Source organism: Hydractinia symbiolongicarpus, chromosome 4, assembly GCF_029227915.1.
Source record: "Hydractinia symbiolongicarpus strain clone_291-10 chromosome 4, HSymV2.1, whole genome shotgun sequence".
Classification (NCBI taxonomy): domain Eukaryota; kingdom Metazoa; phylum Cnidaria; class Hydrozoa; order Anthoathecata; family Hydractiniidae; genus Hydractinia; species Hydractinia symbiolongicarpus.
This window is the reverse complement of record NC_079878.1, coordinates 26,596,450-26,621,085: the sequence shown is the minus strand read 5'-3', so window position 1 is coordinate 26,621,085 and position 24,636 is coordinate 26,596,450. Positions and strand designations below refer to the sequence as shown.

At 32.0% G+C, this 24,636-nt stretch overlaps 1 protein-coding gene and 1 long non-coding RNA gene across 5 annotated transcripts; one reads left to right on the top strand and one right to left on the bottom strand.

The window, feature by feature from the left end:
* Positions 1–23: 23 nt before the first annotated feature.
* Positions 24–24,636, top strand: LOC130642120 (prolyl endopeptidase FAP-like). Of its 4 annotated transcripts, none has more exons than XM_057449200.1 (29): positions 24–153; positions 548–611; positions 3,133–3,242; positions 4,077–4,145; positions 7,670–7,798; positions 9,660–9,770; positions 12,498–12,592; positions 13,733–13,810; positions 14,247–14,299; positions 14,385–14,469; positions 14,981–15,110; positions 16,651–16,811; positions 17,428–17,543; positions 17,801–17,924; positions 18,480–18,521; positions 18,660–18,767; positions 18,845–18,930; positions 19,085–19,185; positions 19,542–19,839; positions 20,009–20,033; positions 20,526–20,629; positions 21,478–21,543; positions 21,806–21,860; positions 22,114–22,213; positions 22,679–22,743; positions 23,081–23,153; positions 23,300–23,373; positions 23,769–23,900; positions 24,034–24,636. In XM_057449200.1, exons 3-28 carry the CDS (start codon positions 3,191–3,193, stop codon positions 23,892–23,894), a joined length of 2,526 nt encoding a protein of 841 aa, XP_057305183.1. In that variant the 5' UTR covers positions 24–153; positions 548–611; positions 3,133–3,190; the 3' UTR covers positions 23,895–23,900; positions 24,034–24,636. The 4 variants fall into 4 exon arrangements, with proteins under 4 accessions (XP_057305183.1, XP_057305184.1, XP_057305182.1 ...); XM_057449199.1 differs by lacking the exon at positions 20,526–20,629 and adding an exon at positions 20,251–20,354 and having other exon boundaries at positions 25–153; XM_057449201.1 differs by lacking the exons at positions 20,526–20,629; positions 23,769–23,900 and adding an exon at positions 20,251–20,354.
* Positions 4,383–15,960, bottom strand: LOC130642130 (uncharacterized). The gene is made up of 2 exons (XR_008982543.1): positions 15,567–15,960; positions 4,383–4,913 (listed from the first exon to the last, which is right to left on the bottom strand). It is a non-coding gene; the product is annotated as an uncharacterized LOC130642130 (long non-coding RNA).

The window sequence follows — 24,636 nt, the reverse complement described above, 5'->3', positions numbered from 1 at the left end:
TTATAATCTTTTTAAAAGTGAGACATGAAACTTTTAATATTAAACACTTTTTTCTCACCGATATAGGCTTCGAAGGAAAATCAAAAACGAAAAAAAAAGTTAGCTATAAGATTTTCCAGCGTGTTGATGTTTTTTTTCGTGGAATGAAATAACGTAAGGTGATTTTTTCAATTTTGAAACAGGTATTCTTCTTTCTCTTTTGACCGAAGTTGTTGGTCATAATTATGTTGAAAACCCAGGGCTATTTTGTGATTTGTTGGTGTTCCAGATCTTATCAGTGTCTCTTCATATCTTCTATGTCAAAACATAACAAATCAAGGATTAGCCAGCGGAAAGAAAAACACCATACTTAATCTCTGTTTTCTTAATTAAATTGTCAAGAAAGTTTATATTTGGGTCTTGTCAAACTGTTTCGACTTTAAATATATTTTATTGTGAAATAAAAATCTTCAAAACATCCACAAAGAACCATCTTGAATAGATAAAGTACTTTGATAAAAAGGCTTATTTATTCAATGTTGAAACTTCAAGCTGGTATTTTATTTAGCACTTAGTTTATTCAAGTCGCACTGATTGTGTACTGGCTTTGCCTTGATGTAGAATGCACAACGGTAAGAGTTTTTTTCTGTTTTCATGGGTTCGCTTACATGTGTATTGTATTAAATGCATACCCGGCCTGAAGTTTTTCATTGGTATCAATGACGTTCCTACACAGGGTAGTTCTGAGGAATTTAAAGCTCCCATTTTACTAAAGAAAGACTGAAACACACCATTTCTACTTTCTTGTTAAGGGCTTAACCAGAAATGATCGATTCACAATTTTATGGTCCTTGACATGGCTTTGTGCAGCCTTGTGGATAAAGCCGATAGCAGCCACTTCGTAACAGCGGCTGTAGTGCGACAGGACCCTGTGGACGAGGTTGGGCTCAGGGACCACAAGACCTTGTGGACAAGGTTGGACTTAGTGGTCCTTGACATGACTTAGGGGTTAAATCCAAAATCTTCCACACTGGAAGCGAACGCTTTATCATAAGGATACCCGAGGCTATGAGTTTTAGTCTGCTGAACACATCAACGGGATGTAAAACAACCTTGATTAAACACGTCCATTGGCAAAAAATGATGTTTGATATACGGGTTCGCATCCTGTATATTTGAAAAATGCGCTATAAGTATAAATACACGATTTTTATAAGCAACTTAAAATTTCTTTATTTTACAGGCTCGACTGTTACATGCTTGTTGACTATCTACTTAATAAGACTAAAAATGCACATTTTTTCTTGCACAGTTAGGCTAGTGGCCATGGTTTTGAGCATAGGGCGTTGCACTTTCTGTCCTATTGACACGCCCCTGGTGTTTTTTTACACGATCTCAAGTTGCAACAAGAAGATTTAGATTTACTTAGCCGCAATAGAAAAAACTGTACAATTCAGTCAAGAATTGTAACTAGCGAAACAAATTTTTTTTTAAATTTAACTGCTCCACATCATTCAAAAGGCGCCACATTCGGAATATTCTATTTTCTATGTAATAAGAAAACGCATCGCTTAAACACTATATCTTGCTCCTCAAACCTGTTGTATATTAAGCGAGCAGTTAACGCGTGTATTTAGTTTTGACATTTTAAGAATACACTATGGCGTCATATGCAAAAACTCAGAACGGCCCAGTACAAACACGATATAAACTAAATAAATAAATACAGGTTAGAAGCGGGTAACAGTTTATAGCTGAAATTCTAATCTTTTACAACTTTAAATCTGAAATGAAGATATATGCCCTGCTCATAAGAAATCGTGCAATTATTAAATTTTTCCTTCCAGTTTCTGTTTTTTGAGATTTTTCTGTGGAATCATTGTGTAACACGCAACACCAACTCGCTAAAATTCAACCTTGTTTACAAAGCTTCTTCTCATTATCCAAAAATCTTGGAACTTTAACTGGTAATCTAAGGTTGTCAATTTTTGCCAAATATTGTCTATAACACAATTTTGATTTAGAGATCATTTTGAAGGCCAAGGCGCATGACATAAAACAATCATATCTATCGAGTAATTGGAGTTAGATAGCTTGTGAGAACTTTGTGAGAGAAACATGAAAGCGGTTCTTTTAAAAGGAGATGGCACTGAGAGCCACAATGAAAATCGTGTTTCATTTTTTTGCAACGTAATACTTAAGAATGTTGAAAAGAGTAATAGCCTGTGGAAATACACACAGAGATCTTAAACAAGTTTTATTACTTTTTCTTTTACCTGTTCTTTTCAGCATGATAATGTGGTATTTTGCAGACCAGAATATAAGAAACCCCAACTTCATTCATAAGTGAAGTCGTTAACATCTCACTCTATTAAAAAAACTAATTGGAAGAATGTATATAACTTGAGAAGCGAATAACTCTTCCAACTTTATTTTCCAAATTTAAAGAAAAATTTTAGTCCCTTGTTGCTTCTTTTTCTATATCTCTTTCTTAATCTCGAACAAACTTTCTGCTCTCTTGAAACAAACTTTCAGACATCAAAACAAAAATCATGAAACCGAAGTGAAATTTCCGTGACAGTAACTTTAAACGAGATAGCGAAATAAGTAAAATTATGTAGACTGGATGTTTTTTGTTATTCCAGATGGGTTTTGTATCTAAAAATAGTCAAGCGCTGGTAAAATAATTAACACAAAAATTCGTGAATGAGACTCTATATTAAGCAGATAATAAACTTTCTTATACAAGAGATAGAAGAAATATAACTATATATATTTATGTTGTTATAAAATCAATGATTAATTGGACATCTATTTAAAATTATTGAGAAAAATCGACACAAACTTCTGTGCATTTATTTTCTACATTAAATCAGATTTATGAAAACCAGAACAAACTATTTTTAATCTTATCGTACAAGTATCGTTAGCCTGTTGAAAAGTTAAAAACGAAACGATTAATAGACGTTAATATATTATTCAATGAAAATGATAGCCTGTGTATTTGACAAGACAGCCTCGTTTTCGATCTGTATTCTAATTTCTTGGGGAAACAAACTTTGTTTTTTTTCTCAATGTTAGAATTAAAAATTAAAAAGAGAAAAAAATTTGATTGAAATAATCTTGTCAGTAAAAAAGTAATTCATTTTACAGGATTCACCAATCTTTGAAATCATGAATCGGTGAAATGTTGAAAGAGTAAACAGTGGAGATGTCATCGCATCATCGGCAAGTGAGGATAGAAAGCACAAGTGCATCGGATGGTAAGTTAATCTCCTAAAGGAACTTCCCCCCCCCCCAAAAAAAAAAAAAAGAAAAATATAAAAAATATAAATAAGTTTAGAACACAATCAGAAAGAATATATTGCAGTTTAATTTTTCTAGTTTGTGGTAGATTTTTTTATAAAATTCTACCGTCTACTGACTGCTAACTGGTTTGTGTACGTATCCCTGGCGGTAATATAACATAGTTACAGTCGGAGGAAAGGAAGAGCCAGCCATTAGGACGGAATCTCCAAGGACATTAAAACTCGTTACGTACTTACTTACTCTATCAAAATCTTTGCAATATACTTTAAATTTCAGAACAATTATCGATACAACGCGATACAGTATTGCAAACAGCAGCTTGCTCTGTACATCACGATAGCTACGTCTCGCGTTATTTACTCTCCAAACTTATGATCAACTATCAAACTATTCAACCTGTCGGGTGCAAGAAAATATTTTATTAACGACAAAATAATTCTCAAAGAAACCTGCCATTTTTATAGCGCGTTACAGTGGGGGCGGGGGCGGGGTGTAAACACCTTTCAGGTAGCTAAAAAGCGATTTGAAACAAGGAATTTTCAAGGGTCCATTTTTTTTTATTTTTTTTTTGCGGCGTCATTAGTAAATAATATTTATTATATAATAAAAATGATTCGAACACCACTCCCCAGCCTTAAATACTTTTTCTCCTCTTCCAACAACAAAAAGCTCCTGGAGAAACGACTGGTTTTCTCACCATTTTTGTTTTTTTGTTTGGCAAGAAAATGGCTTTTTTTAATTATATCTACCATTTTGAATCTTCACTAAATATTTTTTTCTTTTTGTAGATCTTGATTTCAATGATGTAACATTTATTGATGTGGAGAGTAAACGCATGCTTAACTCCAGATACCGATGTATGCTATATATTTTTCATTTAATCACATTCCTGTTCGTTTCATTTACGAAGCGACTAAGTAAAGAATTTTGGGGCACTTTAAAAGCACATTGATGTTGAAGGGAGGGAGGCTATCATTTGTGTGTTTCCTCTGTTCTTTGACCTTACACGGAGATGCTTGTTTATTTAGCATAAAGTACATATAGAGTCCTTAGTACATAAGCTAGGATGAACTCGTACATTGCATTTAACAAACTCAGTTAGTTAAATCTTTTTCGATAAAAAATATTTACAAAAAAACAAGATGGATGAAATAGCTAGATTTTTACGAAAAATAACTGTGTATATACGTACTCTGTCAAAGAAATATATCGAAGTCACAGAAGGATGATTCAAATGTTGCATACACTGCATACAGTGAAGAGCTCAAAATGTGAAAATCTAAATACAACCAGCCTCGCCCTATAGACGAGGTTTTTTTAAAAACAAACAGAACGAAAATTTAAGGTTTGTTAAGATGTAGTTGGATTTCAAAGTACCTTAAGTTGAGAAAAAGTTGAAACAGTTTTACAGCTACCGCACGATATAAGTGTACTATGCGCCGAAGTATATTTGCTATTCTTTTGTCCGTGATCACAACCTTGCTTGCTGCGCCAGTAGAAGATTATACGCACTGTGTCTGCTGTCTGTGTTATCGCACAGAAGCAGCTGTGGAGAGTTGTAAGGTTGTTCTGCAGTATTCTTAAGGCTGTTCTGTAGTATCCTTAGCGTCCAGGACGAAAAGGTGCTAAAAATTAAATTATTTATATTTGTTAAATCGTTTCATTATCACTTTACTGTTTTTATAATAAAGAGAACATATCACTTAACCTTCTTGCGTATTAACCTTGAAAAACAAAAGAGTGACAGGATTTGCACCTGCATCTGCAGGAATATTTACCCTGCTGTTTTTTTTTTTTCTTAAACTACACTCTCTTTTACTGTTAAACAGACCTTTAAAAAACGCCACCGTTCCAATCCTTTTGTATAATTCTTTGTTGCAAGTCACTCAAATATTCCTAATGTGACCCAGTAGTCCAAACAGTCCTTTCTCTAACACAGCCCTCCTTCCTGTTTTCTCTCCCACATGATATATTAAATTCACAACAAAAAGGAATTCTATTTCAGGAATTTGATTTGCAACAAAAAGATATTTATTAGTTTCTTGCTATATTTTGAAAACATATCACCAAAGTGTCTTTTTCAATCAAAAGAAAATAATAAAAAAAATTCCACATAACATGTCTGCCTAAAGACTACTATAGAATACTAAAAAGTATTTAGCTGAGCAAAAACAAATAAATTTTCTTGCATCTTTATTTGCTTCAATGTAATCAGATACTTTTTCTGCGGTTTAAATAGTCAATAAAAACGTGTAAAACAAGAAAAAGCACGAACGAAAAATACCCTCACGAAAGACAAACGCAAGTAAAGATGCAAGTTCGAGGTGATGTTGTAAATTTATGATTTATACATTTTTAGAATTCCTACTTACTCTCATTTTAGTGGATAGGTAAATCAACACAGTCTCATTTGAGAAGAAAGGAAGGAAGGAGATTGAACATCCTTCAAATTGAATATCCTTCAAACGAACATTTTCTGGTTATATACAACGCTGACCAAGCTACATCAAAATTTTATAGTCAATTTCTACCTGTGATAGAAGTTTTAGGCTAAAATAAATAAGTAAATCAATAAATCAATCAATAATATGCTTTCAATATTCTTTTTTGCCAAATATCAAAATGTCACACTATTTTTGGAATTGATCTACTGCTTTGGCAAAATCTAACTTATAGTGGATACACGCTTTTTTATAAAAATATACTCGAATATTCAAGATGAAGTTAGACAAAAAAGTTAAGAATGTCCTAAGAATATGCTCATCTTGAAATTTTGCGCGCAACCTAAATAGAAATAAGCAAAACAACAAATTATATTTGAAGTATTTTTCCTACAAAATCTACTTATCTGTCAGTTGAATTAGGCTGCTAAAACAACAGCGAATTAAAATTTTTGAGTATCCATTATAAAAATAGCATTTTTGCAATTTTACCGAAAAACACATTTTAATAATATATTTTTTTCTGCATTAATTGTTCTGTAATGGTTTCATATCAAAGTTTGGTTTCATTAAAATACAGAACTGTTATGGCAAAAGTTGCCTTTTTTGTTGATCGTCTAAACTGATGTCTGATCCGTTGAAATTGTCAATTTTAGATACTCTTCCGGTTTGGCAAGATGACCTTCTCAATAATAGTCCAATTTCTTGTTATCCCATCAGCCTTAATCAAAGCGCTTTTTGTCTCCTTTTTACCGTCCCCTGTATCAAAAAGAAAAAAGGAACTGGGGCCGAGGTCAATGTTATTCGCCGTAGTAATTGCCACTATGTTGATTGATAGAAATCATATGTAAAAAAGTAAAAGGCGACTTTTGGAAGGGGACTTTTGGAAGGCACCTAGTCAGTTTATTAAGGGGGATTATCACGAAAGCGAATTCCCCGGCAAAATGTATCTGAGCATGCGCAGTTTTGTTTGTTTTGATTTTGCTTCGAAAAATTCGCTTCGCTGTTAGAACAGTTTCTACTTTTTAGCAGCGATATATTTCGCCGTAAACTTTTAGAATTCAAAATAACTGCCTTGTTTTTAATACTTAAAAGAGTGCTCACATTCAGTAGTTTAATCCGACCAATCACCTTGCGTATTTTTTTTTTTTTTTTATAATTATCTCAATCAGAAGTCATCACTTGCTGCTTTTTCTTATTTCTCTAAAAAATAAAAACCCTGGAGACGAAGATGCTGCAACATTTTTTTACTTTTATTTTTCAAACAGCCCCAAATGATTTAAATACACCACCGCTATTTTTTAAACGCTAATATTCGTCTTTTTCGAAGCAGGACAAAGAGTTTATATTGAAGTTCTCTGCAAGATAAACTGTGTTTGTTCGGTGTTTTCTTGTGTTCTGTTCGGTAAATCATTAATAAAGTGCTGACACAGCAATTACTACGGAAGAGTTTGTAAAGTTTAGCGAAGCATGAACCATACGTCCAACTATGTACGGGCAGTATACTAAAAACGAAAAATTCAATAATAGAAAAAGACAGTCGCATGAAGCTAAGAAAATAATGTTTTTTAAAAAACTTTTATTTTGAATTGGAATCGTGTATTAATATCCTATTTTTTGTTTCTATTTATAACATAATTTTCAAGTGAATATTCTTTTGACCCCCTGGAATTCTCGTAGAATTAATTTAAATTATGGTTAATATGGCCACCAGCGAAAGAACGAAAGTAATGTTTTTGTACCGAAGGAAGATATTGCTAAAATGGAGGATGTAAACAACAGGACTGGCAAACAGCGTTAAAACATAAATATTCAGTATGATAGGTCTTTGTTGATGTTTAAAATGTCAGGGAAGAGTAAACAATATAGCAAACTTCGCAATGAAGACGAGGATAGTTTAACCGCTGGAGATACTAAAGAAAAACCCAATAATTTTTCAGATAGCGAAGGATTATCAAATGGCTCCAGCCGAAAGTTATCTAAACGACAAAAGGCTGTTCTGGTTTCATTCATTGCAATAACTCTAGTTGTTGTCACTACTGTGACCATTATACTAACGCAAAAAAAAGGTATGTACATTTTGTTTCATTGTTTAGCTAGCTAACTATAGCTGGCTATCATATAAATAAGCTAGCTAGCTATATGACTGTTACTAACCCTAACTACATGTTGACTAACATTAGCTAGGTAGCTAGTTATCCGGCTAGGTAGCTAGCAGATACTTCAAAATACATAGAGAAAATAATATTTTTAATTAAATTATAAAAAATGCAATGCAGATGCACTTATTGAACATGTATATCTGCTTATTTGCATTGCATTTTTTATGATGCTCAAAAATTCAAATTCTTTATTAAATTGTGTAGCCACATAGCTAACTATGTTGCAGTTTTTATACAATGTTTGAAAATTTTAGTTTGTATGCAATGAACCCTTTTTATATGATGTTCGAAAACTGTTGTTTTTATAATTTTGTTTACTCAAGGTTCTGCTTTAAATATTTTATTATTTAATTATAAATTTTCCTGTGTGTATTCTAAACTTACACCTATTCACTTTCCTAGGGACACTTTTAACTATATATATGTTTGCCCCTCTGGCTGACTTTTTGCCAAAAATCATTTATCCTTACTACTTTTGACTTACCAGCCTTTTTTGCTTGTTTTATATGATTCACTCTGTTGTTGGATGCTCCACCCTCATTATGGGTAGCTTGAATTATTTGCATACTGTCAATGAAAAGCAAAAAAAAATCTAAGCTGCGAAAAATTGCTGGTTGGCTTATTATGATGACAATGATCTTTTCAGTGAAAAAGCAAAACAATTTATATATATAAAAGAATCTTTGATGCTTGAAATGATCATAATGTGTGTGATATTTTACTTGCATATTTTGTGTTTTCAAGAAATATGGATTTTATAATAGCCATTTTATCCTGTATATTATATATAAACATTTATGAACATTGACAAGTCATCAATAAACTGGAAATAAACATGGTGAAATTGAATTACCCCTAACAAAAAATAAATGACCTAAACCTTGGTAAAAAAAATACTTGTCATTTCATAGAAAAAGCAAACAAAAAATGTGATAAACTGTGAGTTAACTCTGTTTCGCCTTATCTATTTCCTTCAGTTGTAACTTACTTCCTTGTGCTTTTGTCTCATCATTATTATTATTATTATTATTATTATTATTATTATTTTTCTTTTTTTATTAATTTGTGTGTAAAAAACTTTTAAATAAACATTTCTTTAAACAAACAGGAATTGCAGTATTTGCATTTAAAATTTAGAATACATGCATGACAAAATGACATATCACAAGAATTATAAAATTTGCATGAAATGTGCTACAACACATAACACCTTATTAATTAGGTTATTATGGATTACTAATTGACACTTAAGCAATGTGTCTTTTTAAGCATAATTATTTTTTTGTGTAGGTGTATTTTAAGAATTTCATTACAATGATGACCTGCATTTTGATGTTTTTGTATTAAAGAAACTATTGTGCAAAAAAATGTGAATTGAGCATACCAAATAGTTAGAAAAAGTTAGAACCACTGACCTTTTCTAAGATTTTATAATCTGCCATATTTGATAATTTATTTATCAATTCTGATAAATACAGATATGCTATGAAAAAAGGAAAGAACAATTCTAATTAAAGGAAGAAGAATTCTAAACCACAAACAACTTTGGTCAGGTGAAAACTAAATCTACCCTAAATTATGGAAACTGTGAGCAACCAAATTCAATTCATATCAAATTTAGAAAAATATTTATTTACTCAAATTTAATCCATCCACACTAAAAATCATATTTTAGATTCTAAATCAAACCTATACTGAATTTTCTAAATTTTTAATAAAAATAGATATTTTTATGAAATTATCATGAAATTTATATATATTGTTTCAGATTGGCTGACGTCGTCTACCAGAATAACACGTGCTGATAGAAAGTTCACGTTAGATGAAGTATTAAGTGGAAAATACTCTTATGATTCTTACTCGACACAGTGGGTTTCAGGTTTGTGAATTTCTTAAAAATGATTTTTCTCAATTTGACGTTCATGTATAGGAATCGAATTTAGAATCAACAATTTAAAAATTAGAAATAGAAGAACGTGGTGAGACCACAAAATTTTATATATATTATTTGAAGAAAATGGAGCTAATGTTCACCCTAATTTTATGATAACGATGAACTATTTTTATGGCTCCCAGCATGTAGTAGTTAGGGTAACTGTATGGCATTGATCTATAACGATTAAACTATTGATGTAAGTCTTTACTGCTTAATTACTATTAATAACATAAACTTGGCTCAAGAGTGAAATCTTGTAAACTAAAAAGGTCACACTATTTTAAAATTTGAGGTATATATCAAGTTGGTGTCCTGTGATAAATTTTATATCTTTTTTAGTATTTATATAATATGTAACACTAACGGTCAGATTAGCACATTTGCCAGATGTTGAAAGTATGGTATTAAACAAATATACAATAATTGTGTTATGTTTTGTTTCATGATCTGGTATTAATTACCAAATAGAGATTTTTTCTTGTTTCACATATATAAACAAAATTATTCAATGATGAAATATTGTCTTTTCACAAAGTTGTATGTTTGAATCTAAAAATATCTCGTATCTAAAAAACCCAACAGCTAATTCAATATTTTTTCGCCCAACTAATGATTTAGAAGTCCTTGATTGTATTTCTCTCTTTGATAAAAAAAAATCAACAGGTCCTTTCAGCATTCCATACCAAGTCCTTCTTCCTACTAAAAAACTCCTCGCAGTTCCAATTGCTAAATTAATCAATCTTTCCTTTTCAACTGGTATTTATCCATCTTCTCTTAAAATTGCAAAAGTTATCCCTGTTTACAAAAAAGGCTCAAATGTCGAACTTTGCAACTATCGGCCCATATCTTTACTTTCAAACATTGACAAAATTTTCGAAAAGCTTATTTTCAATCGTTTATATAATTTTTTTTCTATGAACAATACTATCTTTCCAGATCAGTTTGGCTTCAGGAAAAAATTTTCTACCTCACACGCCTTACTAAACATTACTCAAAAGATTATGGAAGCTATTGACAATGTTCTTCTTGTTTGTGGTGTCTTCATTGACCTACAAAAAGCTTTCGACACTGTCGACCATGAAATTTTAATTAAAAAACTTTATCACTATGGTATTCGTGGGGTTCCTTTAAATTTGCTGCGCTCTTTCCTAACCAACAGAGAACAATTTGTGTTTATCAATAATTCGTCAGCTTCACATAAACCTATTCGTCATGGTGTTCCTCAGGGCTCTGTTCTTGGTCCACTTTTATTTCTACTCTATATTAATGATCTTCATACTGCAATTAAACATTCCATGGTCCACCTCTTTGCAGATGATACCAACCTGTTAAATATTAGTAAGTCCGCTAAACAACTAAATAAACATCTTAACTTGGATCTCAAATTCCTTTGTCAATGGCTCAATGCAAATAAAATCTCATTAAATAAATCTAAAACTGAACTTGTTATTTTTAAAACTCCGTTAAAACCAATTTTATTTAATTTTAAATTTCTAATCAATGGAACTAAAATCGTTCCTAGTGATACTGTCAAATACCTTGGTATAACTCTTGACTCTAACCTCTCCTGGAAATCTCAAATTAACATCACCATCTCCAACCTCAAAAAATCTAATGGAGCACTTGCCAAAGCTCGTCATTTTGTTCCAAAATGTGTTCTTCGTCAAATTTATTTTGCTATTTTCTACTCCCAAATACAATATTGCTCCTTGGTATGGGGCCAAAAATCTTCTCTTACCCGTCGAATAGAAATTTTACAAAACCATGCTATCCGTATCATCTCTTTTAGTACTTTCAATGCTTCTCCTACCCCACTATACGGGAACCTTAACTTAATTAAATTCTCTGACATGATCTGTATACATAATATAATTTTCCTACTGAACCTTTATTATAAAACTCTTCCTATTAGCCTCATCAATACTTTCGCAATCGACTTCGCCCATTCCCACCACACCCGTGCTGCTGACAAAGGCTTTTTGAATCTACCTCTTGTTCATTCAACTGCGTTTGGTAAAAAGTCTGTTAAGTTCTTTGCAATAAACTCATGGAACCGTCTTCAAAATTCCTTACCCTTTAAAATCTTGAGTAAAAATACCTCTGAGCTAAAAATTTTTTTACATAGTCACTTTATTAACACATATAAAATCTAATTACAATTTTATTTTATTTCACCCAGTCCAAATTCCTTTTTCCTGCTTGAAGGTTTGTTTTAAGCAGCTTCCAGACATTTCATGCTATTTTTGACTTTGACTCTGTGATATCCTCGTCTGAATGTTCGTCTTGTCCCTGTGTTGTCCTGTGGCGTCGTCCTACCTGTTGTTCTCCCAGGTAGCTAGCACGTTATTTAAGCACATAAAGTGCTTTGTGCTAGTTATCCTTTTATTAGGTAAATGTTCAATATATTTTTCATATTATATATTTTCATTGTAAACTCCTAATAAAAAATAAATCTCTCTCTCTCTCTCTCTCTCTTGAATTCCTAATAAGAAATGCATCTTAAAACTTTCTTTCAATTAAATAATCTCATGTCTAATATTTTTAAACTGGTTGTCTGTGGGTTTCTTATTATGTAATGATTGAATAGCCTTTTTTAAAAAATCTTTTTCGGATTTTGGTATACATTCAATTTAGTAAAACATTGTTGCTTATTTTCTTTCATTCTTTTAGATCAGAATTACCTACACAATAATGGGTTTGGATCTTTACTACAATATAACATGGATACCATGGACACATCTGAAATTTTAACACCTCTCGAATTGGTAAGACATGATAAAGAAGCTTTCACGTTTCGTTGTGACACCTAGACACTTTGTTGTTAATTGTTAATGCTCCAAAATTAGTAAAAACAGGATGGGCATAATGTTTGCAGGTCTGAAATTATAAATTCAAAATTCCCACAATTTCATTTTTGTACAAAATTGTGTATGCAGAAAACTCTTGAAAATCAGTTTTGAAATTTTGACTTCGAAGTTTTAAACTTTAGAAATCCAACCGCACTAAATATAAATTCTTAGAGAACTAAACTTGCTTTGTTGTCAAAGCTTGTGAAAATTGAAAACCATTTATAGCACAGTTTAACAACAAACATAAAACTAATATTAGTACTAATATATAATAGTTTTTAAGACCAGGTTTGTTATTGTCTTCGAAAAAAAGCATAAAAGTGACATGAAAGAAAAGAACATTTTTTTATTTTTTGTGCTCATAAATTTTCACCAATTGACAAAGCTATTTTATTCATTCAAATAAGGTTTAAATTCACGAACCTCTATTGTGGAAGTGTACATGTCATTTGTTTTCCTTTGGATGCTATGCAAGGTGGCATGAAATTGCTAATCAATTCCCCTCCCTTTCTTCTGTAAGCTTTTGCCCTGATACACAGATGCCAACTAAAATCTTGACCCTCCCACTCCCTAACTTAGAAGAAATTGATTCAAAAGGTTTGAAAAGTAAGAAAAAATGCATTTTCATAAGGGAAAAACTTATGAGATCATATTTTCTGGAACACTTGCAAAAATATCTTAGGGAAATAATTGCTTCTACTTTATCATCTAAGACTTGTTTTAAAAGAAATAATTAAGAGAGGATTTAAAAACATTTAAATATAAAGAAATGGAATTGTAGATGGTCACTTATGAACCCCTGTCAGACCCCTTTCACCTGTCTGACCCCCTTCTGACCCCACCCCCGTTTCCCCCCCCAAATGTGTATATACTTTATGCCCCAAAAACTTCATACAACTAAACTTGATACAAGCTCACCAACCCTAACCACAACCTTAAAAAACTCACTCGCAATAAAAATTTAAGCCATGTTACATCACCACAGCCACTTTGTATGTGTCCCACCCTATAAGGTTAAAATTAATGTATTGGTCATTTACCGTTATTAACTTCTAGTCACAAAGTCGTATCGACAGAGTTAAGAAAATCTCTCCTGACAAGAAATGGTTTTTATTCTCAAATAACACTAAGTCTGTAAGTACATCATTTTTTTCATTCTCAACTTAACACATGTTTTCCATGTTAGCATGGGTTGAACGGGGTATATTGATGACATTCTTCCCATCTAATCTAGACTGTGTTTATTCTAAACTCATAAAAGAATATTTGAATTAAGTCTGTTCTTATTACATTCTACCAATTCTTTCTTGTGGACTTCCTCCCAGAAAGTATCAAGCCTGTATACTTTTTTCTTCCAAATTTCTCAATCAAATCAATCTTCTTATCGGGACAACAATATCTTAACTCAACTAAACTTTTTGTAGAACTTGTTTAATATATGTAAATCTAAACCATTGTTAAACAATGTATTTTTGTACTTTGCTCCTAAAGAGTGTAGTCCTTTCAGTGTATGTGTGTATTAACGTGTACTATACACCCAAAGACTTATATATTTTTGTATTTGCTTTAGTTATACAGACATTCGTTTTATGCTGACTATTACGTTAAAGATCTAAGTAATGGGTAATTATTTTTTTTGTTTTCAAACTTTATCATGTTACTCGTTACTTTCATGTGTAACGTTTTTGTTGGAATATTATATTTTTAGAAAAATTAAACGAATCAAAACTCCAGATGATGAATATTCTGAGCAAATTCGATATTGTGGATGGTCTGAAAAAGACAATGCACTTGTAAATCAATAAATTCTTTATTTGTTTTTAAAATTGTCATTATCCAGCTTTTTAAAAAAAATTTGTTACGCATTTAAAAGATCCAAAAGTCATTGTTGCAGGGTAAGATTGAGTTGGTCGATTTAAGTCAAACTTATTTGATTTTCTAAATGCAAGAATTACTTGATAGTCAAGGATTTTTTACTATTCATCTTTGTATGTAAAAAATGTTTTTAGTGAAAATAAGTGTAAAATAAGGGTGTTCACTAAAGCATTGGCAAACACATCAAAATGAAAAAGGACTTAGCAGCTGACTACAAGAAAATGCACGATTCTTTAAAGTTTAGATTCAGGATATGATTGAAGGAAAGAAAGTAGCTTTAACTCTTCAAAATTTATTTCTTCACATAATTTTCTTGTTCCTCCACTTGTCCGGAAAGGTTATGAATGTGGTAAAAAGTTTATAAAACATCAGGAGAAAAATTAATGGGGTTCTCTTTGAGGTGTCTTAGGAAAGAGTTGTTTTTTGTAGGTGCTGGTGTACAAATGTAACATATATTATGCAGAGAATGTTACTGATGATCGTATGACGTATTTTGAAATTACAAAAGATGGTGTTCCAAAGAAAATATTCAATGGTGTACCTGACTGGGTGTATGAAGGTATAATTTCTTAAAATATTCAATGGTGTACCTGACTGGGTGTATGAAGGTATAATTACTTAAAATATTCAATGGTGTACCTGACTGGGTGTATGAAGGTATAATTACTTAAAATATTCAATGGTGTACCTGACTGGGTGTATGAAGGTATAATTACTTAAAATATTTGGAAATCTGATGAATACCTTGTTTCATTTGTCTTAGAATGTTCTAAAATTTATTGAGAGAGTATTTTCCATTTATGTTGTATCAGAGTTTTTCTAACATAGTTTTACTTCTTGCATATTTTTCTTTGGAAATCTTGCCTTTATATTAAATGATTTTTCAATGTTTGTAGTTTGTTTTAAAATTTTAGTTCATTTCTTTGCACTAGAATTTAAACTATCTTAGAGGTCTATTTTTATTATATTTCATAAGAAAAAACTAAAAAAATATTTATACAAGTCATAAACTTACTTTATATTTTTTTTTCTTCTTTTTCTATCATCTGTTTACACAATCTCCCAAACCCCTTTTCTTTCATCTGCCCTATCCTCTTTTTTCTTGTTTTTTTCTAGAACGTGTTTTCATTATAAATAATAAATATGCTCTCCCAAGATTTATTGTTTTAACAAAAATAGAAAGAAAATATTTGTTGCTACAAATATTTAATTCAACGTGTGGATTAATATATAACTTAAAAGTTTCAACAATCACTTCCTTATTTATTGTATATATTTGTTTATTTGTTTTTGTGTAGTATTTACGCGTTTTTAATAAGCAACATTTTTAAACTTCTATTAAGCAATATCCTAATCTCCTGTTTGAATTAATATATTCACTTAAAAATAATAACTTTGAACAGCTTTTTCGCTTTTTTGATTTAAGGGTAGTTTCCAATATATTGTATGCAATAATTGTACAATAGTAGTAACTAGTGTCCATTATATATTATTATAGGATATAAATAGTCCACACTTTGTTTCTGTAATGGTTAAATGTGCAGAATATATATATCCGATGTTTAATTCAATAGGAACCTGCTCCTCCAAATCAAACTGATTTGATTCAACAATGCTTGCGATCTTTAAAGTCTCAATTATTATCCATACTGTCTTTTCCTACCCCACCCTTTTTAAAAGGGGAGGGAAAGAAATAAAAAGGTTAGGGAAAAAGTAAAAATGGAAAAAAATTCGGCGGGGGAAACAACTTTTATTGTAAATTTTTATGATATATGTACTCATTACTTATTATTTCTTAATACATTTTTGGGTAACTGTTCAATTTTTATATCTAACTAAGATCACTTGATTTTTTTGCAGAATTGTTACCAAAAGGGAGAAGGGGGCGTCACTTAAAATTTTTCTTAGGGAAGTACCAGAAAAAATTAAATTTTTAAGGGGAAGAGAGGGTAACCTGCTAGGATACTATTATTGCATGTTGTGGTTATATCTGTACAATATTTTGTATCAATATCTTACGATTAATTGTGTTGATTTGTAGCAGTGGAAACTACCCTTTAGACTATAAACCTGCACATTCAATTTTCGTTTTTTTATAGAGGAGATTATTGCTTCGTCACATGCGATCGAGTTTTCTCCCGATGGAAAGTACATGGCTTACGTCACTTTCAATGCCACGGATGTTCCATTTTATAAATTTCCCATCTATGGCTCTCCATCTAAATTATACACAACTATAGAAAAAATTGCATATCCCAAGGTTGGTGAACATTTTTTATTTTTCTTATCTTTTTCGTGAACCATGCGTTATGGGCACATTAAGTTGGCACACACAACTGATTTTTACCAAGTTAGCACAAAATACTAAAAATTACGTGGAATGGCTGTTTGTCTAATATATACAGTCTATGTGTAAAAAGATATTAACCTTGTCCAAGCCTTATACTAAACGAAAATAAGTTTTTTGTTTTTTCAATGACTTACCCATTGGACACTTGATTTTGGTATATATATTGAACACACCTCTACTCTGTTTATTAAAAAAATATTGATCACCTTTTATATTTTTGAACGAATTTACTTTTCGGTGTTTTTGCAGGCTCAGCAGTTAGCGTCACTACATTGTGTTATTTTTTTTTCTGATTCAATGTTAAGTTTAGAAACCTGACAAAACTTGGTTCACATCTTATTGTTTTATAGTATCTGAAAGTATACACAAATGTTTATGGTGTCACTAATTGTAGCAGTTTCCCAGTGTTCATTCTATACCCAACATTTGTAGCTGTATCCCTGCATTCATTTCATATTTCACATTTGTAGCTGTATCCCCGTATTCCATTCAATGTTCAACGTTTGTAGCTGTTTACGCTGTTTAGGCTGGCTATCCAAACCCTACAATAAAAGTTAACATAATTAACATAGAAGATGTAGTGGCACGATCGAGTTCTACAGTAAGAGTAAGGTTACAGCCTCCAACACAGCTAATGAAAGGGTAAGATCAAGTTGTTGTTATATTTACAGAATTTGTTTTTTTATAAGAAACACTATAAGAACACAAAGCTTTGACTGTCCCAAAATAAACGTACACGAGGGATATGATCAACGGGTTTTGCTACTGCTAAGGATATTTAGGGCTTTGAAAGTGAAAAAATCAAGAATGTTTAAACTAATGTATCTCATCAAGTAAAATCTATACGTTGTATTCTTGTTTATTTGTTTGTTTGATGCATCTGTTTCTTGCTTTTCCAGTGAATATTACTACTCGGTGCTCCAATGGAGTACAGACAACAAAGTTTTTGTTCAATGGTTAAACAGAGCTCAAAATGTGACATACTGTATGATGTATAGACCGACAGAGCCTGTGGGGACAGTCGTAAGTATGTTAGATTCACAAAACACACACTGGAAAGTATTTTCATATGTTCTATAATTAAACTTGGGTGGAAGATCGTGTATGAGCACTTTGCTATCTAAAGATTCTTACACAAGACTAAAAGTCTTTAATAAACGCCCATTAATTTGCGCCCTTTTATTTACGCTCTTCGTGAAATATGTGAAAGCCCATGTGCTCAGTGAAAAAGTTTTTCTGCTTTAAACATGAAGTTTTAAATGAGAAGTTCACTTTGATTTTTAAGCGCATCTGTTTAAGGCGCCCAAGTTGGTCAATATTGCGAAATATTTGGTTGCGTTTTTTTTGGTTTTAGAAATCAATGATTTTGAATTTTTTTATAAATACTAAATGCTTATAGTGTAGTGTGACGAAATTCCACGATTTTAACCAATAAATTGGCTTTCGAATTTGAGCGCGCTCTTTTGCTTTCATTGGAAATTGTGCTGCTCAGACGTACTGCATCAATACTATTGTCAAAGCGCTTAAAATTAAAACATCTGCAACAAATATGACCTTGAAAATATTTTTCTCACTCAGGTCGAGGATCATAAGACAACAAGTGGTTGGATTGACGATGATGTAAGTTTTGTATTGCATACATCAGCATCTTTATTGCATACATCAGCATATTTTATTGCATGCATCAGCATATTTTATTGCATACATCAGCCTACTCGTTATTGTCATTTTTGTCACTTTTTTCCATTTATATTATAGTATGTGAAACCACCGTTTGCTAAAGATGGTAGCTACTATATCACCATGTTACCAAAGAACATCCCTGGAAAGGGAGATTTTCGTCATTTAGCCAAGGTCACCGTCAGTGTAAGCGCATATATATAATCTTGACACCTGTAATTTGTTTGTTTGTTTGTTTATATGTTTTTGTTTGCATTTTCAAGGCGACTGGCGGTACAACCACCTTTTTAACAAGCGGTGACTTCACAGTTCAAGACATCAACTGCTTTGATGCAGATGAGGAAGTTGTGTAAGTGTGTGTTCAAGCTATGGCTTCCAGGCTGAGTGAGGTCAGCTGACGTTTTTTTGTAACGTGTAGCATCGCTCCCATACCTTGTATATCTTTTATTGAAAAGAATGCAACTCTTAAGAAGGTTTACTACTATTGTGTTTGTTGTTTTTAGTTATTTCCGCAGCACTGAATCTTCTCCGAAGTATCGACATGTTTACAGTTACAATGTAACTACTAAAGAAAAGAAGTGTGTCACGTGCGGTTTAATAAAAGGTGTGTAGCTGTTTAACACGTAAAAAATGCATAATGGTAGCTCTAAAATGTTTTTTTTTATGTGACTGCCCGCAGTCAGCATCCAATTGGTATCATTTTCAAGTACGGTTAACTCTTTTTCAACAGTTGGAATTATTATCGAGCATTTGTGTTCAGCAGATTTTTTCAGCTTTATTCAGCAACAATAAAGTTTTACCACTGAGAACAGAATATTTCAATTAACGACGAAAGGGCCCAAACTGCGGCAAAAAAATGCCTTAAGATGTTGCCTCTGATATTAAATTCTCTTCTGTTTCACTTCACCTTCTTTTTCATTCTCGTAAATGCCACCACTGACATTTTCCCTTTCTTTTTAGATTCCGACGGCACCGATTGTACTTATTATTACCCTCAATTTAGTAAACAATGTTCGTGGGTGACACTCATGTGTCAAGGACCTTTTGTACCCATAACGAATATGTATGGTGTAAAAAATAATCGAAGACTTATTTTGACCAGTAATAATAACACTAAAGCATCGTTAGCTGAGAAAGATGTACCCAAAAATATATACTACACAGTCAAATCTGACGATGGAATTTACGACATTCCCGTAAAGGAGACAAGACCGTTAAATTTCGATCGTAACAAAAAATATGCTGTGTTATTTGATGTGTAAGTGTTTCTTTATGTTAACAATCCGTCTACTCCGCAGGGAAAGCACGCATGCAAGTTTTTCCCTTTGAATACCTAAAGAATTTGCGGGAATCTGGCTTCACTCAGAGGTAGGAATCTTGCGTCATGCGATTAATGTCACAAAATTATCGTTGAGGTTTTATTTTAGATATGGCGGTCCAAACACGCAAAAGGTAACGTACTTTTTAAGTTAATCGAGTAACTTGTGTTGCTACCGATTAGTATAAAAATTTTGTGAAGCAGGCCTAAGCTTTTTTATGTGTATGCGTTTACTTTCACCATTGGTACACAGATTCTCAGTGTAAACTAGGTGTAAGACTCGCGATTTAACAGCAATTGTGAAAAAACTTTATAGCCGTCAAGCTTATTTGCATGTTTTTAAATTAACAGGTAACAGATAAATTTCGAATTGGTTTTGACGATTATTTTGTCAATGCCCATGACGTCATTGTGATATCATGTGATGCAAGGGGTACTGGTTACTATGGCTACAAGTAAGTGGTAGCACATGGTGAATGTTGTTAAGTTTTTGCTTCCCGCTCTTGAAACCGTACAGTATGGTAAACTGCAAAGCGTGAGCAAAGGCGACTTGAGCAAAGTGGACATGCAAAAACTTATCAACACTTACATTACAACGTATTGACAGACGTAATTCTTACATTTAGGTGTTGGATATGTTCGCTTTACATTTCAATGAATACTTAATAACTAATTTTGATATCATAACCATATCGATAGATGCTCGAGGTTCGGGTTACTATGGATACGAGTAAGTTTTAAATAAAGATAAAGTAACTTAAATTTAAATTACTTCGAAGTTATGAAACATACCTTTTGTTAACATTCTCTTCCATATCTTAATATTCTGAAATATATCAAAAAATATTTAAGCGTGTTCACTCGCTGCCGTATGTTTCATACCTTTTTTTTAACATTTAAACTTTTTAAATATAACGTATTTTCCCTCCAGAAAGTGCTCTTCCCGCTGCTAGTGTATTCTTGGTCAGTGGTGTGTAAACGCCCTAGAAGCAGGGACGTTTTTTAGTATTTTGTTAGATTTCTTTTGGGACATAAGTTCGATAAATCTGTTTTTTTGATTGGACAAAATTCTACTGCTATGTTTTTTGGGCTTAGCCCTAACTTAAATCTGCAGCAGAAATATGCTTGCATTCTCTTGGATTATGTGTTTAATTTATGGGTGTGAAAAGGTTTCAATCTTAGGGGGCTTAATATGCTTTTAATTATCCCTAATTTCCCCTCGTTTTGTGTAAAGCCATGGTTTTCTTGTTTATTTCTTGTTTGCTATTTTGTGTTTCCACTGGTGACTAAGTATAAAAACTAGTTAAAACCGGCGAAGAGAAAGGGAAGGATTAGATTAGACAATCAAAATACGTCCAAAAAAGTAAAAATGAAAAACATTAACCATTGTATGATAAATAAATTTAAAAAATATAAATATAATTAAAAATTAAATCTAAAGTGTTTAACAAAAAATGCAAAATGTTTAAAACATCAGATAATTTATCCAAAGTAAATTCCATTGAATTGCTTACATCAAGTTGTACGTTTAAAATATGTTGGGTGTAGACTATACATTTCGTGATTTCTGTTACATAGATACTTGTATGCTGTCTATAGAAAACTTGGATACTATGAATCCTTAGACGCAATCGCAGTAGCAAAGTAAGTATGTCTTTCCAAAATTATAAATATATAAATTTTGAAGCATAAGCGTGCTATGAAAATTAGGCTAAAGAAAGTGGAAAATCCGTTTTCATTGTATGCTCTTTCATCTGATTGGTCTGTTGTGCGTTCGCTCATCTGATTGGTCCGTTGTGTGTGACCGTTGTGTGTTCTTTTAACTGATTGGTCCGTTCTGTGTTCTCTCATCTGATTGGTTTTTTTATTGACCTCGGATTCGCATTATCAATCACGTGCTTTTTAGATATTTACAGAAACAATCATATGTCGATCCTGAAAGGATAGCTATTTGGGGATGGGTAAGAACTTGTTTGAATGACCACTTGTTTCAATTCTAATTGATGTTGTATATTATTTCTCGATACCTTTAAATTTTTTTTTTACAAAAAACTTTTTTATGATTCCTGTTTGTATTCCCTATCTTTTTTTTCTCTTATTGTGCGAAAATTATGTGTTGGTTTTCCGATTTGGAGTTTTAGGTTGATTCTTTGTTTTGGTTAAGGAAAATATTTCCCGTTAGATCTAAAAATGTTTTTTTTCTTTTTCTTTCAGTCATATGGTGGCTTCTACTCTGCAACAACGCTTGCTATGGCTGGCGATGTTATCAAAACAGCTGTTGCTGTAGCGCCAGTCACTGACTGGAGATATTATGGTAAGATTTGCAACTAAGAGATCAAAGTATAGATCATAGGAACCTAAGAAATTAAAGACATCCTAAAATTTGTTGATAAGTGAACCTATGAACCGTGATAAAATAACTAATACACTTTTAAAGATCAAAATGAGTGTCCATGTTCCACTACTGTTTATTATTATTATTCCGAATATTTATACATATATAGCCACTTCAGTGTTGGAAACACTGTTATCAATGTGGGTCCTGTGTTCTAAATGTATGCATTAGGTATACACCGGCCATGCTTACCCAATTTCCCTCGCATGGCATGGGTTGACCCGTAGCTGTGGTGAAGACACTTCCTAAACATGCCCGCGCTGTGGACCGAACCACGGACCCTGTGATTACGAAGCGAACGCCATAACCACAAGGCCACGCACCGTTAATGCAATTTGATGCAATTTGTTTTTCCTAGTAACATTTTATCATTCGTGTTTTTAGATACTGTGTATAGTGAGAGGTATATGGGGTTACCCACTGAAGAGGATAACTTAGCCGGTTATGAAGTAAGCTGTTTGTTTATTTTATCTGTTGTCATGACTTGCTGTAACGAAGTTTGCGAAATTCGTTTTTACAGGCGCTAAAAAATAAATATATGCGGGCAAAATCTGCAAAAAATAAATTTCGCAAAAAAAGTAACGCGAATATTTTTTCTACGAATGATTTGTCCTTTCTAGGTCTCGTGTCATGAAAGTTTTTTTATTAAACATTTTTGTCACAAAACCGTTTTAGTTCATCCTAGAAGGATAAGTTTATCATAAATACTGCAAATGTCGTATTAGTATGATATAGCAACTTTACTTAAACAGGTGAATTTCTGACGTGCTTTAACTTTTCTTTTAGAGGACTGCTGTCATGGCAAGAGCGAAAGATTTTGCTGGAAAAAACTTTCTTCTTATACATGGAACTGCAGATGGTACATTTCATATTCAATTTCCCGCCAATGTTACTTGTCTTGATTTTGTCTCGATATTTGTCTCGGCTGTGTTCTGCTTTGTTAGTTTCTTTTGTGTTGTCCTTATTAATAAGCGAGTCACGAAGTTTTACTTTTATTATTTTTAGATAATGTTCATTTTCAAAATTCAGCGCAATTAGTAGCTGCACTTATAAAAAACAAAATCAAATTTAGATCTCAAGTAAGTATGTCTTGTGAATGATTTTTTATTAGTTTGGAATATAACAAACTATAATTAAAGTATAAAATATGATGAACCTTAAACTTATCTAAAATTAATGTTAAACGTATTTTCTATTTTTAAGATACAGATGGTACTTGCAACTTTATAATTTTTATTTAATACTATTTTATTATAGTTGTGTATCTTTGTAGCTTGATAACGTAGACTTGCCAAATTTAATCACCCCAACTAATCAACGCCCACACCCTCATCTAACCACGAGGATAAAAACTTTTAAAATAATCTAAACTTAAAAGCAAAAATAAAAAAAAAGTAAAAAATATAAATAATGCTAAAACTTTTATTTTATTTTTTTGAAAACAAAGCTTAATTTTGTTGAATTTGATTTTCAGTATTATCCAGATCGAGACCATAGCATACAAAGTGGCGGCCATATTTACTACCTTATTGCCGACTACTTACTTGCTCATCTCAAAGCAGGAAAAGTTCCAGGACAATATTATGGCTTTAACTTCTAAAAAAAGGTTTGTCCTCACCCTTCACCCTCCCCCACCCCTTGGACCACACCCAATCCCCACCTTTCTTTTCCCCTCCCAAATTTAATGAGTTGATTGTTGAGATTTTGTTTACGGCTAACTTAAATGACTGTTTTTTTAGTTTTACACAGACAAAGACCACGGTATCAACCCGAGAAATCATCTGTATATAACTTTCGCTGAATATCTCGAACAAAAACTGCGCTTATCGTCATCCTAAATTACGTGTATAATTTTATAACTATTCATTTTTTATATTGATAAGGTACCATACCTACCAAAAAATTACTTTTCCTCGTACTCGTGAAGAATTTTTTTCCCAACTTTGACTGCAACGGTTATTCAAAAAGCAAAATATTTGAAACGGAAAAAGTGCGACAAAATCGCGCGAAAATCTATTTCAAAAACCTTGAACCGCGAAAAAATTTGATTTGCACGTATAGTAAATGTTTATTTTGTAAATGTTAATAAATTTTTTATTTATTTGTGTGTTGGGTTCAGTTGCATTACATCTGTATTTTAGTAAAAACATGGAGGAGTCATCTAATAGCAGTACTGTACCGAAGAGAATGTACAACTTGTAGCAGACCTATTTGTCTATATTTTTTTATAAAATTAAAAGTAACGAAGTACTAGCGGTAGATTTTTTAATTTATGTCATAACTCGCAGTAATTTTTTTTGGTAACCGTGTATTTAGTTTTGATAACACAGAATATGAACGGG

Coding starts and splice junctions, on each gene's coding strand:
- LOC130642120 (XM_057449200.1), top strand. CDS start 3,191: ATGTCATCGCATCATCGGCAAGTGAGGATAGAAAGCACAAGTGCATCG. Junction 17,544..17,800: donor CCAACACAGCTAATGAAAGG/GTAAGATCAAGT, acceptor TTGCTTTTCCAG/TGAATATTACTACTCGGTGC. Junction 20,034..20,525: donor GCGGTCCAAACACGCAAAAG/GTAACGTACTTT, acceptor TCTTACATTTAG/GTGTTGGATATGTTCGCTTT.